Raw genomic sequence first — 17,656 nt, 5'->3', positions numbered from 1 at the left:
TAATTCATTGAATCTGTAGTGAGCTTATGCAAAGTAAAGGAACATATTTGAATTTGGTTCATCATTGAGCAGAAGGCCAGAGTGGCTAAAATCAGGGCTGATGTGTGAAGTCTTACATGGTGATATGACTCAGGCTCAAGAAAGGAGCAATGCAAGAATGCTGTCACCCTGGTGAGACTGTTTCAGGCTGTAGCCACTGAGTAATGAAAATGTGCAACCTCGCCCTTTACAAAAATCTTCTCGGATAGATTAGGTGCTGATTATAGCACTTCCTCCCTCCCCTGCCATGCCTCCTTTAGTAATGAAATGGTGGTGGTGTTCTTGAGCTCATGAGAGTAACATGGTCTCTACTTTACTTTCCTTATTCTAAATCCTTCTTCCAGGAAATTTTATATTGAATCTAGTACTGAATTGGCTATGCAATGACTTCAGTCAATTTAAAGTCAGAGAGACGATGAATAAGTTTTTGTAATGATGTTTCTGTAATGATCCAATCCATGAGTGTCATTAACCGTTTTAAATTTTATATTCCCATCTGCTAATTCCGTTGTCTTCCCTAGGATTTTGTCTTGCAAAAGTTAAACACAAGTCCTTTCACTTTGTAGTGAAGAGACTACTTTTTTCTTCAACGAAGTTACTATCTTTATTTGTCAACTATAATTTTTTGTGGTAGTTGAGATGGCTTCTATGTTATGCTGAATTTATGATCATCTACTAGGTTAGCAGGCAAGTAGGAATCTTCCTTGCTTCTTAAATTAAGTGGGTAGTATGACTGATGCTTTGAAGAAAAAAATCATTTTTCATCATATAGAGCAGCACACAAAACCAATTTGTCCCTTGATAGTCTAACATTGATGTGCTTTAAGTAGTAAGTAAAATGTGAATCCATAAAAGTTGTTTCCTGTATAATGGATTTGTAAATTCTGTATTTGAATTTATGTAATAATTTATTATTCTGTTCAGTATGGTGGTATTAAAAGCAAAATTGCTAATTGCAGTGTACCTAATTTAATATGGCTTTTGGTTTGGAACAAAATGTATGATAGAACTTATGCTAACAATACTGTAAGGATAAAAGTGTATGCATATATCAAAATGTTTCATATGATTGGTGTTTGTGGCTTTTTGTAGAGTTACTATACAGACTTTAATATCTATTGGCCTTGAACAGAAGATAATACTCAATGTCTAGTGTAGAATTACTTTTGTTGTTACTAAGTTGCTGAAATAATTTATGCAAAACAGGTTTTTTTCTTTTTCATTCTTTTTCTTTTCTTTCTTATGTGACAGAATTTGTTGCTTTATTTTGGGTACAGAAAGGAATAAAATATGTTTTGCTTTTTTTTGTGTGTTTTCAGGCTCGGATAGCGTTTTTACAAGGGGAAAGAAAGGGCCAAGAAAATTTGAAGAAAGATTTAGTGAGAAGAATAAAAATGTTAGAATATGCATTAAAACAAGAAAGGTAGGTATACAGATTGTTTAGTCTTTTTTCTGACCTGAAAAACTTAATAGACTGAGATGAATTCCCTCACATTCACAAGTGAATTCACAACTGTCTTTATTAGATAATTCTGATTTACTTTAAGTAAACTGTCTTTAAGGTAGGTTGTCTTCACCTTGTGTTTTCTAACAAACCTTAGTGTCGTCTTTAATAAAAAGTTGCATAATGTTCAAAATGTTTGGACTTGTGTCTTCAGTAGACAAATTGGACAGTTTCCCTTTCCTGGGTTTGAGTTATGGTATCCTAAGTAAGAATGAACATACCCAAAGGGTTCATACTTTATTACTATACCTTTATTTGTGCTTCAGTTGTATTGAACTGGAAAGGATGAAAAATACTGCTGTCCTGATCCCTTTCAACTATGTTGTATGTGTTGCATGATGAAAACTGTATTTTGTGAAGGAGCAAAATACTTTAATTTTTTTTTTTCGTTTTCAAGTTGTTTATTTTCACGTGGTAGATGCTTGTATATTTAGCCTCACTAGGTATGTTTCCTTAGCATTAATTTCCTGCTTAAAAGATTAAAATTCCATTCAGTCTGTACAAGCTAATGTCCTTCAAACCTACATGTTCTTTTGTTTCCTTGTTATTTCATTTAACCAAAATTGGTAGTTAATTTTGTAAAGTCATTTGGGAAATAATCTTGTCAAGTGCCTATACTTACAATAGAGGACTCAGTTTTTATTTTTAGTTTTATCTTGCTCCTAAAAAGTAGCTGAGTCCAATGGTGAAACATCTTGACAATCAGGCAACAAAATATGTGGTCTTTATTGTTTGTGTATTTTGATTTTGGGGGAACATTCCTCCCAGTGTAAACTTAAATTTTTGTTGCAAAATGTAGTGAGGTTTCACCTGGATATTTTTAAGTTTGTTGTCTAAGCGTAAGTATGTCTAAATATATTTTACATTATGGATCACTATTATGAGTAAGGGACTAGTACAGAAATAAGTTTCAGTTGTTTTCATATTAAAACCTAATGTTTTGGCAAGACGGCTTAATTCCTCTTTGTGAGGCGTCCAGTATAGAGGTGCTTCAGAAGACAGTGTATATTCGTAGAGAAAGCCATTTCAGCACATCATACATTTTCTGGTGAAGTAATAGGCAGAAAAGCTCTATTAATTCATGCAGCCCTGTCCTTGCAGTGGGAAGTAACTCAAGGTTTCCAGCCAGTGTATGACTAAAAGTTGCATTGTCATGTCCTACAGGTAATGTACAAGTCACTCTGGGTTCAAGGCAGATGAAAGGTATGCAGGGTCTTGGGGTATATCAAAGGATATACCTGAGCATATCAAAGAAATAATGTGCTATTATGGCAGATGCAGGTGTCTTGCATGCAAGTAACTTTCTGAGGTTGAAGGAAAAGGTTTTGCTTATTTTGGCAGTGATGAACTGTGTACTGCACAGGGACTTTTTGCAAATGTACATGATAAAGCAGTGAGAATTGCCTGTTTATTGAGATAAATCAGAGGCACTTAATTTCACCTGGAGCATGAAGGCATCCTATAACACGATGCACAATTTGAAATTGAATGGCTTTGGTGAAACCTTATTCCTTTCCTGCAATGAAGCTGCCTTTATAGTCTTCCCATGAAATTCTAAAATTCATCTGGTAGATAAGAAACTTGTAAACATGTACAGCAGAAGAATAACAGCAGGAACATAGTGTTTGCTTTAGTTCTTGTGGCTACTGGGTGCAATCCAACACTGCAGTAGTTTTCAAGAGGAAGATCCTGGCTTAAGTTCTAGCCATAATTCTCATGAAGATTGCTACAAGTGGGAATTGAAACTTGAGTTGAGTGGTGAATGTGTGGGAGACAACGAGGAAGCTACGAATGCCCAGTAGTTTGAGGGGATCTAACTGTGAAAGTATGATGGATTGAGTAATTGAAAGCAAGCAGGTACTGACTTGCCAGTAAATCAGCCAAGAATGATACTGTTGGTTTCTTGCTTGTCGAACTTGGCCCCTGAGTGAAGAATCACAATTAATGAAAATACAGCATCTCCAAAGCAAAATGAACTCTGAGAATTTCAGACCTGAAGATTGTTGACAGCAAATTTCAGTGTTGCACCTGATTTCCCACACTCTTTTCTTGTTGCTAACTCTTGATGTCATAAGAAAGTTTCATGCAGTGAAATACCAATTAGAGAGAGTCAGGAATAAGCTCATTCAGACAACTGTTGTGATTTCTCAGAAAAAGGTTATGAAGCACAACATCAGTGTGTGAAGTTAAATAAGATGCAGTAGTTGTTACAAAGTAGTTTGATATTTTTAGTATTTATCTTTAGTACTATTAGTACTAGAAAGTATGTGTAATACTAGAAAGTATGTGTAATACTGCTTTAGATAAGTAAAACTTTATTTTAGCGTTCTTAAATGCTTTGGTAGTTGGTAATTTTTTAGTAATAAAATTAGGTCCTATGCAGTTATGTGCATGGGGTTTCTCTGTTTATATCTAGTGTGTATTCTTTCACAGTGCTTTGCAGACCCAGCCAGATGCTGTCTGTTGTGTACTCTGAGCCACTCTACTCCAAGCTTTGTTACCATAGCGTTGTGCTTAAATTAGTGAGACTTGCTGAAATTATAAAGCTGTGGCTGTATTTTGGCTTCATGGGCTTTGGATTGGAGCTAACTTACACCCTTGTGTTGAATCACACCTTGAGTGGTGTGATTCAACAATTAAATTGCAGCAAGCAGTTAAATCGAGTTAAGCTGTTGTTTCTTCTACTCTTTTTTTACTCTTTTAAACCTAGCTTTGGATAAGTCAATACTCCACAGACTGAAACGTTGCCTCTAGTAGAATTCAGTTACTCTGTGGTGTGGAGGAGTATTGTCACTGACTTGTCAATGACATTGGAGCTTGTTAAGTGTTTTTTAAGATACATAGTAATGGCCCCATCAGGGAAAGGAATAGATGTATGAATATATAGTTGATTGGAATTTAATAAGATGAATTTTTGCTGTGAAATTGAAGTTGTGATGTGAAAGACAACTGGTCTAATTGCATGCAGCAATATTTTGCCTTATTTATAATGGCTAGTCATTGATATAATTCTAGATCAGATACATCATCATATGTGCTAATGAACAATTAAAGTAGAATTTTAATTAATGTTTTTTAATTGTGACTCCAAAATGGAACAACTGCTCCTAAATAGTATGTCCCAGCTCTAAACTGAACAAATTTAGGTTGGCTTTTTAGTTATAGTGCTTGGTTGGCTTCACTTACGAATTGAGAAAAAAATATTTTGTCGACTTTATTTAACTGGAATTATTTTCATTTTGGTTGTTTAGGGTTGCTTGGGTTTTTTACCCCGCAAGTGCACAGTATTTTTTAGGGCATGTAAATCATAGTATGTGCTTGTAAAACCCCAGATTGGCTTGACAACCCCTTCTTAAAGGGGTTTAGGTTGTTTTTTTTAACCTGAGGCAGGTGCATGGGAAAACGTGACAAAGGAAAGAGACAACAAACTTTTACTGGCAAAATTTAGAAAACAAGGGCAAATTTTAAACCAAACATTCAAAAGAAAGCATTTCACGAGGCATTGACTTAGCAAACTCTAACCTTTCCAACTTGAAGTTAACCAGACACATTTCAGTTGTCTTGAGCCAATAATCATTTTCTCCAGTCTCTCGCTGACCTCCTCATATTTGGAAAGCTTGGTGGAATATTGCCCTATTACAATGTGGCAGAAAGTTTTGTCTCTCAGTGTAAAGAGAGGACATGAGGTAGACAGTCTAACTAGTGCAGGGATGAGCTATGAACATATTCATAAATAAAAAATAGGATTCTGTTTATTTGGCAGTCAGATTCAGGTCACAAAAAGTCTTCAGGAGCTTTACAATTTTTTTGTTACGATGTGATTGCCATGACATGAGGAATTTTGTCATACTAAAAAGGGTCAATAGTGCCATCTACTGACAGTTTGTTCTGAGATTTCCTAATTGCAATTTTAGAAGAAATTTTTGTAATCTAGAAGAAAATCCTTGCCATCAAATATATGACACTATTTGAGATGTTCCTGTATTTTCAGTTTGAAAACACTTGAAATAGTGGCTCAAGCATTGGAGATTTTTTTTTTAATCCTTGATTTTGTTCAGCATGTGTTCCATTAGGTGTCTTTATTGAGAAGTTTCATATTCAGGGTCAGTTTTTATGATTGATGGGAGCTAAGTGTTGTTTGGTTATTCTTAAACCTTTCATCAAGTGTTTCATTTAGAGTGGTAGACAACTGTATTGCTTACAGGATTCTTTAAAATATGGCTGCTAATGTTTTTATGGAGATTTTTCACTTTGGCTCTACTGCAGAATGCAGAGAAAGAGCTCTTCTTTAACTTGAGATTTTGAGGTTTTTTGCAAAGGATCGATGTGGTAAAAGTCAAACTGTGCAAGATCAGTGATAAAGTTAGAGATTTTCAGGATATAGGCATAGGTAGTTCAGATGAGATCCCTGGTTGTAAGGGGAGCTGAAGATATTTTGATAGGCTACTTGGGCAGAGGAAAAGATTTTGAAGGCTCATGCGTACTTTCATGGAAATAGTATCACCAAGTATTTTACAAAGTCATGGGGTTTTGCCAATTGATGGGCTTGTGGAATCCACACAGACACCAGTGGAAGGAATGGTCTTGTTTTACTATTAATATTGAGGCAACACAGATATAAGAGGATACATTAGATAAAACAATAAGCATATTGCTCATTCAGCTTTAGCAACTAGCAAATATAAGCAAGGTAATATATCTAATCATTACTGTATGAGAAAGACAATAGTGATTGAGAAAGGTGCATCATCAATTGCCTAAATAATTCACCATCATCCAGAGTCGCAATCCTTTTGCAGTGAGGACCTGGAGAAGCCTTCTCAGTAACTGGAAAAATCCTGTGTGATGTGTGTCCACTCATAGGTGAGGTCTCAGGTTCACCCAAAAAGGGGCCAGTTTTTATAGGCCCAAATCAACAAGTCCAAATGTCTTTGACTCTGGACTTTTGTGCAGAAAATATATGCTTCTGACAACATGCTTCCTAGCCAGAGCCCAGACCATGGCTGGGAGGCTTTTTGCCTAAAATATTCCACTAACAAGTCTCTAGGGGTATAGGTTGGGAGGATTTCTCATACTAACAAGCCTTTAGGGACATTAGTTGGGAGAATTTCTTAATATAGCTTATACAAGGTTATACAGATGTCTCTACAACAGCCAGTTTGGCATTAAGAATAACTAATATAAATATTTTTATAATCTATTTTTAACTAAAGAACCTTGATGGTATTAATCACATCATGCTTAAGATTCATCTTGTAAGTCAACTCAGGCCTAGGCCTGCTGTTCAGGCCTTAGCATATCAGATGGAGAAGGAGAGATTAGGGTTAGGGAAATCAGAGATCAGAAGATGGGAAGGACTGAGGCACATTTGCATAGGTGGACTAAGTAGAAATTGGAAGCTAAGCCTCCAATGAGAAGGAGAAAATCTGGAAGAAAATATGGGTGATGGGAGAAACAACCGCTCTAAAAACGATCTTCAGAGGGATAAGTGTCATAAGCAAAGAGCAGGAGAGAAATTGAAATGGAAATTGAAAGTGGCAGATAAGCAGGAACCCCAAATAAGAGGTTCATTCATTGTAGTGTGATTGGCTACCTATGGCAGTAGTACAGCTGGAAATTTTTTTTCTGCTAAGTTCTTGAACCTGCTGGTTTTTGAATGGTTCTCTTATTAGCTGATACACAGGAAAAACCCCACATTCTTGGAGAACACACTAAGCTCTTGTCTGTAAGTTACTTGATAATTGTGAATAGTTGTCAAAATACTATGTCAAAACTGTGTTCTTAAAAGACTAGAAATAATTGTTTGATGCAAGAATTATTAGAACAGTTCTAGCGGGATTAATTATACTATGCTGGTGTGGTTGCTTTAAATGGGAATAGTAGAATGTTCTGAGTTGATCAAAGTCTTGTCTACTAATTTGATAAACATCTGCATACTTTTTCAGGGCAAAATATCATAAATTAAAATATGGCACAGAATTGAACCAAGGTGACTTGAAAATGCCAACTTTTGAATCAGGTAACTTTTTTACAATACATTCTTGTCTGTTTAATTTATTGCAGTTTTCTTCTCCAAATCTCCCTCTTAGAGCTGTTAGAGGGAATATATCTAGGAATGTTGGAATATGGGGGGTAAATATTTTTAATCTGGAAATCAAAATTAATTAACCTTTTTTAATGAAGGAGCTATGAATGTTTTTATCTTAAATCAAGGAAAATACACCAAAGAAGAAAAAAATAGGCTATCCTTACTGCTTTTCTGGGGTGCATCTGATTTTGTAGTTGTAAATATCAAGTTGATAATACCAGTTTTGCTCTTCATAGTATTGCAGATGGAAGAAAGGATTTCTTCCAACAGTGCTGGGCTTTAATAAGTAGAATTGCATTTGACTTCTTTTGAAGTGTTGGTCTTTGGGAAGTCTTGTGCCCTGTATTTGTATAGTGTGCCTTAAAATTGTGGTCTACAGATTTTTATGCCACCCCCTCCATTTTACCCCCCTGCTTCTGTTTAGCAAGTACCACATTTTGGGTACATTTATTCCCAGTTTAAACTAGAGATAATGATGCAAATTTCAGACTTGGTGGGAATTTTTGTTTGTGCCTAAAAGCAGTATAAGTTAGATGTTAATTATGACATCGTGTCTTTCAGAAGATACCAAAGATACAGAGGTTCCTGCAGTACCTCAGAATAGCCAATTGACCTGGAAGCAAGGCAGACAGTTACTGCGACAGTAAGTAGCATTGTTGGATATTGGTGTATTCATTCCTTTCTTTGCAGTTTGAGGAGGTCTGTGAAACAGAGTAACTGAAGTGGGCAAATAGTCATTTGTTGTTCAGGACCTCAGAATCCTGAGCTTTAAGCTGTACATATTAAGGTTTTCCACATGAGATGGATAGCGAAGCTTATTTTCCCTTAAATGATACAACAGTGTGGCATTCATTTTTAACGGTGAATAGTAAGTTTCTTTTTTCATCAAATATCCTTTCCTCTTTCTTTCTTCTCTTAATATTATCTAGGTATCTTCAGGAAGTAGGTTATACAGATACAATATTGGATGTACGCTCCCAGCGGGTAAGGTCTTTGCTTGGGCTCTCCAATTCAGAGCCAAATGGTTCAGTAGAGACGAAGAACTTAGAACAGATCCTGAATGGGGGTGAATCTCCTTCGTCAAAACAAAAGGGACAGGAAATCAAAAGGTATGTGAAGAGATAAGAAATGCAAGTTTGTTTTGCTTAGTCATGGATATGTACTGGTCAGTTCACACTGAACTTTTGGCTGGAGAGTCTGTGAACACCTGTGAGTGTAGCTGACCACAAATGATTATGAACTTAACTGCAATTGATTATACATAAGAATATATACCTATTATATACATGTATGTATACTAGCATGATGTAAAGGAAATTACATTGAATTAGGTAATATAATCACTTTGGAGTTGTTATTTTAAGCAAAGAGTCTGTTGAGTGATGCTTTTGTAATAAGGACTTAAGCAGATGTAGAAACTTCTTCATTCAGCGATTTCTTGTTCTGCTGGTTTTAAAGCTCTTAAGCTGTCAGATAGAAATTTTGTTTAACCTGGCTAATCTTCCAAATCTCTTCAGCGAGTAAAATGGATTCTCTCTTTATGTTTTTATTTATATAGGAATTCTGGTGATGTTCTTGAAACATTCAATTTCTTAGAAAATGCAGATGATAGTGATGAAGAAGAGGAGAATGACATGATAGAAGATATTGCAGAAGGAAAAGAAAAGCATCGGATAAATAAGAAACACAAAGTAAAAGATACTTTTTTTTTTAATAGATCTGAAATGCCCTTTTAAAAAGATTTTTTCTCTGAAGATGATAAAAATATTATTAAACTATATAAAATAAATAAAATATTAAATTATAAGTATTAAATATGTCAAAGTGTTTGTTGCACTTCTTCTATGTAAATGGATTATACACAGATGCATTACTAATAAATATGGTGGTTTACTTAATACATTACATTGCAAACTTCAACTAACCAAGCTGTTTGCAAATATGAATTAATGGATAAATTGGCCATTTTATCTTCTTTGCATACTTTGAGTCCCTTTGTGAGACAAATTTAGCACAATACAATGTGCATCCATTCTGAATTTTGAACAAGGTAGAAACACTTCCTTAGAGGAAATTAAGTTATGTAATGTGGAAAAAAAATGTTTCCATATCAAATACATGTTTAATTCTATCTTTTAGGCAGTTTTTTTACTAAATATATTAAGAACCTAGCAGAAACTTGTCTCAAATAATCTTTTGCTTAAGGTTCTATTAATTGTGTTCTCTTTGTGTCTAGTTTTCCATTCTGTGGGCAGCTTTCTAGGTAGGATAGATGGTGTTTACCTGTCCCATTTTAATTGTTTCTCCTGTAATGAATCCCCGTATTTGGGATTTCTTTATTTAGAGATATTGATTTATGAATATTGTACTAACAGTTTTGTTACTTTTTGCTCAGAACAGTATTCTGTAGCATGATGACCCTCTGGCTGCATTGGATTTTCCTAAATAGTTGGCAGTATGAGCTTGGCTTGATGCTAGTCTTAAATCTCCCAAACTGATTTGTCAGGAAGGGGTTTTCAACATACCTTGGAATTCTGGTAAAGAGATTAGTTGAGCATTGAGTTGAATCCCTTTTTTTCTTTAAAAAGTCTAGTGAAAATATTGCCAAGTAAATCTTGAAGCATATATGAAGCTCTTACACTCACTTTCTGACTTTTGATAAAGCTTGTTTATTTTTTTTTAATAGAAAGCAAAAGGATCATTTATAGTTATCTTTAGAAAAATAATCTCTTTCTGCAAAATTAAGAACATTGTGCAAATAACCACATGTAGAAAATTTCATCACCTGAAAAGTGAAATAAAACTTTTCACTGATGCCTGAGTACAGGGTTTGTTGGTTTGGCTTAAGGTGAAGATATGGTTAGAAATAGTAAAAAGACAGTTTTCTTAAAATATTCTATATTCCAAGTTTATGGATAACACTGAAATAGAACTGGAAAGCAAAAAGAAAGAAAGGCTTCAGGACCAGTAGAAAGCATAGTAAGCTTTCTCTGCAGAGCTATTGATAGGAAAAGAAAATCAACAGTTTTCTAATTGTTATGTATTAAATGAAAAACTGAAGACTGGGGTGTATGGGATTTTTATTGCTAAAACTAGTGTCAGTGTTCTTTTTATTTCCTAATGTTCACTAGACTGCACTGCTCTCTTTTGTTTTGATAAGCCAACTGAGATCTAAGTTTCTTATTCTGCATTGTAAATTGAAAAATGTTTTCCCCTGCAACACATTACTCAGTGTGAATAGCCTATCTGTCTTCTAACCTAAATGACTAGAAAATCTGTTTATGATTCTAATGTAGGAAAATATTTGTCTTCTTTCAGATTGGTAATGAAGGTTTAGCTGCTGACCTTACAGATGACCCTGATACTGAGGAAGCTTTGAAAGAATTTGACTTTTTAGTGACAGCTGAAGATGGTGAGGGAGCTGGAGAAGCTCGAAGTTCAGGAGATGGAACAGAGTGGGGTAAGACACTAATAAAAGCATTTAAAAATAAGGGAATACTTCTCCATGATAGTTCCTAAGAGTTCAGTAATACCTACTAAAATGGTGTGGATGTGTGGATGAATGTGATGGTCAAACATTGATGCTAAGAAGATTATATATTGTATGGTGGAATATACATATATATATATATGGTGTTGTAGGTGCTGCAAGTACAATTATAGTTATATTTCTTTCAGGTTTTTTTTTTTATTTCAAAACTAACAGGAAAATATTTTCTTTCTTAGATAATAAAGGCTAGGATTCTGAATGGTTTTATACCTGGATTAAACTTGGTTTCAAATACAGTTTTCTTTTTTTTGTTTCTTATCAGTACCTTCAAACTTTTTGTATCTAAGTTAAATTAATTTCTTCTCTGTACTTGAGAAATGGACAATTAGTTATTTTATTTTTCTGTCTGAGATTTTTAGATGCTGCTAATATGTCTTCTATTAGTCAAATTAAAAAACAAACCAAAACCATTTCTAATAGCCCAACTTTTTTTATTAGTAATTTGTTGTGAAGCAACATAGTTAAGTCAGCAACTTCTGCAACCTACATGTTTCAAAAGAGGAGATTGAAAGGAGAAAATTTGTATAGGAAAAAGAATAGTGACCCAAGTAATTGGTATCTGCCTTTAAATGGGGAATTGACTATCTTAATTTAATCTCAATTTAATTGTGATACAAGCAGTTTTGTAGTTACATACTGTAAGTCTTAAATTGTAAGCCCCAAACTGCCATTAGATTATGTTGTTTGAGCATTTTATGTCATTGTGACAATGAAGTCATACTACAATAAACATCCCAATGAGCAAAGACAATATAAAGATTTCCAAAAATTAAAGTAATGGCACATCCTCCAGGAAAATAATCTAGTCTTGATTTTGGAGCTACCAAGGATTAAAAGCGTTCTTTCCTAAAAAATAGTATCAATGGATTAGTCACCTTTATTTTTAAAACTCAGGGTTTTTTTCTAGTTTGAAGATAAAGCTGAACAAGCTGTTACCTTTAGTTTTGGTAAAAACTGTCTATTTTTAGTAGCATTTTAGTTGCTTGCTGTTGTTCCCTTTTGAAGTTGATGTTATTTGAACAGTTTCTTGATGATCTTTTCATTTAGGCGCGCAGGCAGATCTCTTGGTGTAAGATGTCTCATAGAACCTGAAGCAAGAGTTTTTGACTTTGCTTGCAACATCCCTTCAGATATACAGTGATGTAGAAAGTTGCGATTCTAGTATGAGTCTTAGTATTGTATAATAAAAGGCAAGATAGTTTGATCTGTGATTCATGCAGTCAAAGATTTATCCATGGCAGACTGCTGAAACCTATTGGGTTGAACTAGCTTGTTCATTGAAATTCTGTGTCATTGTTTCCAAAGATTACTTTCCAGTGTGTTCTATGTCTGTCATTTTCTCAAGTAGTTACCCAGTTTTAAGGTCTGTTTTAAAAATCGAATTGACCCACCATACTTTTTGTAGAGCTGTTTTTTTTATTACCATTTAAATGAACCCATAGAAAAGTGAGGCAGAGCATTTCAGGAGTTTGTACACACTTGTGACAGCTGATTTAATTGCAGCAATCCCATTGCTTCCAAAAATCTCATATCTGAGATAAGAAAGTGGGAAGGAGGAAATAAAACATAAACCTAGTTTCATCTTTCAAAGTACATCCTGTTTTGCCATATGAAGACAATTTTCATATTTTTTTGTATATTTTGTAATGTACTATTTAATCAGTCAAAGTCATGCCTACAACTATAGTGGCAAGATTTTTTAGTATAGATGATCTTTCCTTAAATGGGCATTTAAGGATGCAGTCCATCAGATCTTGGGGTTATGTTACTTTTTAAAGGTCAGTGTAAATATGACAAGACTTCTTTGTTAACTTTGTTAACTATGACAAATAACATTTTAAATACTGTCCCACTTAAATGCTTTCTAAAATAAAATATTACAATGCCTAAACCAATTTATTTTAGCCTGTCATGTTCTTTTGAACTCTAACTTCAAATATCCAGATCCAGCCAGTTAGTTATTTATTTTGAGGGGAAACTTAATTTAAATGAATTTGTGCTATTACTTCCTAAACAATTGCATCAATCATGAACTTAAATATTTCAGTTAAAATTCAAATTTTTCTTCATAACAGTAGTTGCTCTGTTTTCACAGTTTTTACTCTCTTCCTTTTTTAGTTTTCCTGTCATCAGCCTCCTTCTATCACTTCATACTTTTGCAAACATTTAAGCATTCTGAAAAAAAATTTCTAATTAGTTGTAATACTTTTATTTAGTTTCTGGAAGGCGTCTGATGTTTAGGCTCTAAATATATTGCTTATTCTTGCTTTAATAATTGTCCTGTTTAGGGACAGTACTTACAATACTTAATTGCAAAGTATTATCAGTAGGTGCAACTTGTAATGTCCTAAAATATTTCAGCACCAAATTTAATAGTTAGATTTTTGCTGTTGAAGATTTCTTCAAACCTGTCACTGAGTGTTGTGAAGTTTGGATTGCTTTTATTTTCTTCGGTATTATGACTTTTTATGAACACATTCTATTTTATGTAAGTGCTTTAGTTAACATACTTTGAGTGTTAAATTAATTCCAAACATTGTGGTTTAAAGTATTCTGTCATGCAACATGTTTTGCTTAAGAGCAGTTTATCTTCAAAATAGTGAAAGATGAGCAAGTTAAAGCAGTGTTAAATGAAGAGTCAAAGTATATGACATACTAAAAAAAGAATGTTCAGTTTTAGATTAAAAAAATTATAAATTCCTTGTGGTGATTTAGAATCAAAAAAAATGCATATATAAATTCAGTTTGCTTAACCAAACAGCAATATATACATATTGTTATGTATTGTTATATATTGTGCTACATATTGCAGACTTTACATACTACATGGTCTCTTTATTCTGCTTATGGTTTCATGTGTTCATCACTGGATTTCTCATCCCCATGAAACACAAAAGTTCTCTTTACAGATGGACTGTGAGTCAGAGAACGACTGACTGTGCCCAGAATTCTGGTTGGCAGAGTGACTGAAATTAAGTCTCTTGGGTCATCTTCAAAACACTTCTAAAAAACAGAAAAATTTAAAGCCAGCCTTTCTCCACTCCATTATAATGCTCAGTGGACATCCTGGGTCCTCTGTGCTGTCCTGTATCACTTTAGTGCAGGGAAGGTCACTGTTGGGGGGCACTTGCAGAAGTCTTCTAGTTATATGGCTCTGTTCTGAAGTGGCCTAATATATCTAGGCATGCTGGACAGAAATACTTCTGAGTTTTCCTAAAAATCTTGTTTGAAATTAATTTCACAGCCTACCCAGATAATATGAGCTTGTGTTTTATTTAGTTTTCTATTTACAGCCTACATTTTTTGCAGCCAACAGTATTGGTTTTGAATATTTATGTTTTCAGGCTTACGCATTTTTTGTTGACTGAATGAGCCCAGTTCCTTCAAATTCTTTGTCTTGATATTTAATGCCCTATTTGTTTTGCACTCTACAAACATTTTCTAAACTTCGAGTGTAGAACACAGACTGAACATCTTCTTTCAACTTTGTCATTACCTGCACTGTCCTGGTTTAATGGACTGCACCTTTTAAAATGTACCAAAATGTTATTTTTTAGAATAGTATTACATTGATGTTACATATGGTCATCTTCTGGTTCAGTTTAATTCCCTAATCCTTCTGTGCAATGCTGCAACCTATCTGATTATTTTCATTTTATTAATGGGGCTTTGGAATTTTATTCATTAGTTTTAATTAGTTTTTAATGGAATTTTCTTCTAATTGAGTTTTAGTGGTTTTGATTTTTTTTCCTTTTTGGTTGGGCACGTTCTGTGACTTATCTTTCTGTGCTTCTTGTGTTTCCTGAGTAATCACTATTCTTCTCTGTCAGTGCATAGGCCCAGTGATCAGAAAGATTGAAGTCTTTGTATTTGCAGTTTGGTAGATGTAGCTGTAGTTTGGTGTAGGATGTTCCCTTCTTGTCACCAGAGTTCTTTGTAGACAGCTCAGGGGACTCTGCCATTATGCTCCTGTTTCATGTTTCTTTGCCCTTGCCATCTCTGTATTCCATCTCTTTGATCAGGATTGTCATTGAATGATGGTAGAAGCATCAGTATCCTAGGGTATCTGTCTGCTCTTTCATTGTCATGTTCTGTCATGAAACATGTACTTGGAAAAACTCCTATTCCAAATTTACTATTCCTTTTCCAAACTCCTATTCCTATTTACTTTTTATTCTAAATGTGTGTTACTTTGTTTCTGCTGTTTATGACTCCTCTTGTGTACTTTCATGATTATAATGGTTATAATTTCAAAATGGGTACATTCATATTGTAAGTATGATTTGGAGTTGGGAACTGAAGAACGAAGTCTTGTGATTTTATGCCTAAAGAATTTGGGAGTATGAAGCTGAACTGGCACACAAACCACGCTTGGTTGCTGCTTGGTTGTCTACTTGAAAAAGTGCTTTTGCAAATTTTATGTTTGCCTTGTCTTAGAAACAGGTTTATCTCTTTACTAATTCTAAGTTTTCAGAAATTATTGAGATGGATAGTTTAGAAAAGTGAAGACGTGACTTTTCATAAAGAATAGTTAACTCTGCAATATTTGTCAAGCAGAAAAAGAGATGTCTTCTGAAATGACAGTGGAATGTTGTATTTCTGCTAATTATGAGATTTAATTTCTGAAATGCAGTGGGATGTCCACTTGTGCAAACTACTTTTCCTCATCTTTATGTGAAAAAAACTGTATTTATAGACTTTTCTCTGGTTATATGTAGGACCGAGGTTTCTTTCTTGTGCATGTAGAATGAATGCGAAAGGATGCATGGTGGTCTTCATGAATAAACTGGCACTGACTTACTCAGCTTGCATTTTCATGAGAGATATAGCATGAATGCTTTTATTTGCTTATTCAACACTGGCTGAATAATTTCTTAACACTGTCTTTCTAAAGATGCAGTAATTGTTTCTGAACACCAATGAATTTTTGTGTATTTTGAAGCATCTAACTTAAACAGTTACTTATGAAGCTTAATTTGTTTGCTCCTTGGTAACAAATTAACATACAATTTTCAAATATGTAACTGATAATATACAGTGCCTTGGAAAACTGTAAACTTGGTCTTTTATAAACTTAAAACTAAGACTGCACCTTTAAAATAAAGATATATTAATAACTTTATTAATGCTCTTATACAGCTATGACAGTAAATCACCAACAGCTTGCATTGCCAATTGCTGATTTTTTTTCTTTTAATAATATGCTGCATGTAGACAAAGATGACCTGTCCCCAACTGCTGAGGTTTGGGATGTAGACCAGGGACTAATAAGTAAACTGAAGGAACAGTACAAGAAGGAACGAAAGGGGAAGAAAGGGGTGAAGAGTAAGTGCAGATTCTGAATCTTGTAATGCAACACTTTTTTTGCCTGTCTATATAGAAGACATTTTTTCTCACGAGTTCTGTTTGTTTGTTGTCTTTTTTTTTTCATTAAACATCATTTTCTGTAATGGGGGCAACCAACTTTAACTTTCTACCTGCTGAATGTGAATATGTCAAAACCTTTGACATCCATTTTATAAATGAGAAATGCTGAAAAGAAAAAATTTGAGGTTAAAGAGGTGAAGAAAAGTAAATTCATAGGAATGTTAGTGTAAAAATAACGAACAGCTTGTGTTTTGATGACATTCCTACTCTTAAGTTTTCTGAAAGATTTAAACTTCATCTACTTCTTGAAGTGTAAGATTGTGATATTGTTGTGGGACTGGTGGTTGTTGGGCTTTTTCTGGGGGTGGTGGGGTCGTTTTTTTCTTTGTTTTTTGCTTGTTTGTTTTTAATCAGTCAATAATTGCTATTAGTGGGCTTGTAAGTATTTTTACAGCCCCAGGCATAGAGAAATAGCAAATACCTGTAACATAAATATGAACCTTTTGGTGGCTTTGTTTAGGATATAATATTTATTTTGTAATGCCCTTCACTTTTCCATGCATTTACCAACATTTGATTTGATATCCCTTTACTCTGAGTTTTCTGACCAGTGGACCTATTTCAACTATGTAATTTAAATCAAACTTCAGGGTTAAACTGCCTGATAGAAATGCTTTTGGAAATTATGTTACCAACTATACAAAGTTCTTAGTGCATAAAGTGGTATTAAATCTGTCATCATAGAATGGTTTGGTTTGGAAGAGGCATTAAGGATCATCTAGTTCCAATCCCCCTGTCATGGGTGGGGACAACCACCAGACCAGGTTGCTGAGAGCCCCATCCAACCTGTCCTTGAGCACTTCAGGGTTGGAGCACTCACAGCTTCTCTGGACTCCTGTTCCAGTGCCTCAACACTCTTACAGTAAAGAATTTCTTCCCAGTACCCAATGTAAACCTAGCCCTTTAGTTTAAATTCATTCCATACTGGACTCACTCCAGCAGCTCCACATCCTTCCTGTGCTGGCACCCCAGAGCTGGATGAATTTCTGACTTTGAAAAATTGTATTGGTATAGACTAACTAAATTACATGATTATTAAAATATAACA

At 34.4% G+C, this 17,656-nt stretch overlaps 1 protein-coding gene across 5 annotated transcripts in view; it reads left to right on the top strand.

Annotated features, from left to right (window-relative positions):
- STRN3 (striatin 3) overlaps positions 1-17,656 on the top strand; it is a 61,763-nt gene that overhangs the window by 17,894 nt on the left and 26,213 nt on the right. For 2 of the 5 annotated variants that reach the window (XM_015629821.3, XM_015629824.3), the window contains exons 2-8: positions 1,359-1,462; positions 7,489-7,562; positions 8,193-8,274; positions 8,561-8,740; positions 9,190-9,322; positions 10,950-11,091; positions 16,396-16,506. In XM_015629821.3, the coding sequence (XP_015485307.1) occupies positions 1,359-1,462; positions 7,489-7,562; positions 8,193-8,274; positions 8,561-8,740; positions 9,190-9,322; positions 10,950-11,091; positions 16,396-16,506 (826 nt within the window). The remainder of the gene's footprint in view (positions 1-1,358; positions 1,463-7,488; positions 7,563-8,192; positions 8,275-8,560; positions 8,741-9,189; positions 9,323-10,949; positions 11,092-16,395; positions 16,507-17,656) is intronic. The other 3 variants (XM_015629823.3, XM_015629825.3, XM_015629822.3) reach the window with 2 other exon arrangements.

Source organism: Parus major, chromosome 5, assembly GCF_001522545.3.
Source record: "Parus major isolate Abel chromosome 5, Parus_major1.1, whole genome shotgun sequence".
Lineage (NCBI taxonomy): Eukaryota > Metazoa > Chordata > Aves > Passeriformes > Paridae > Parus > Parus major.
The sequence above is the reverse complement of the archived record's forward strand: the minus strand, read 5'-3'. Positions and strand labels throughout refer to the sequence as shown.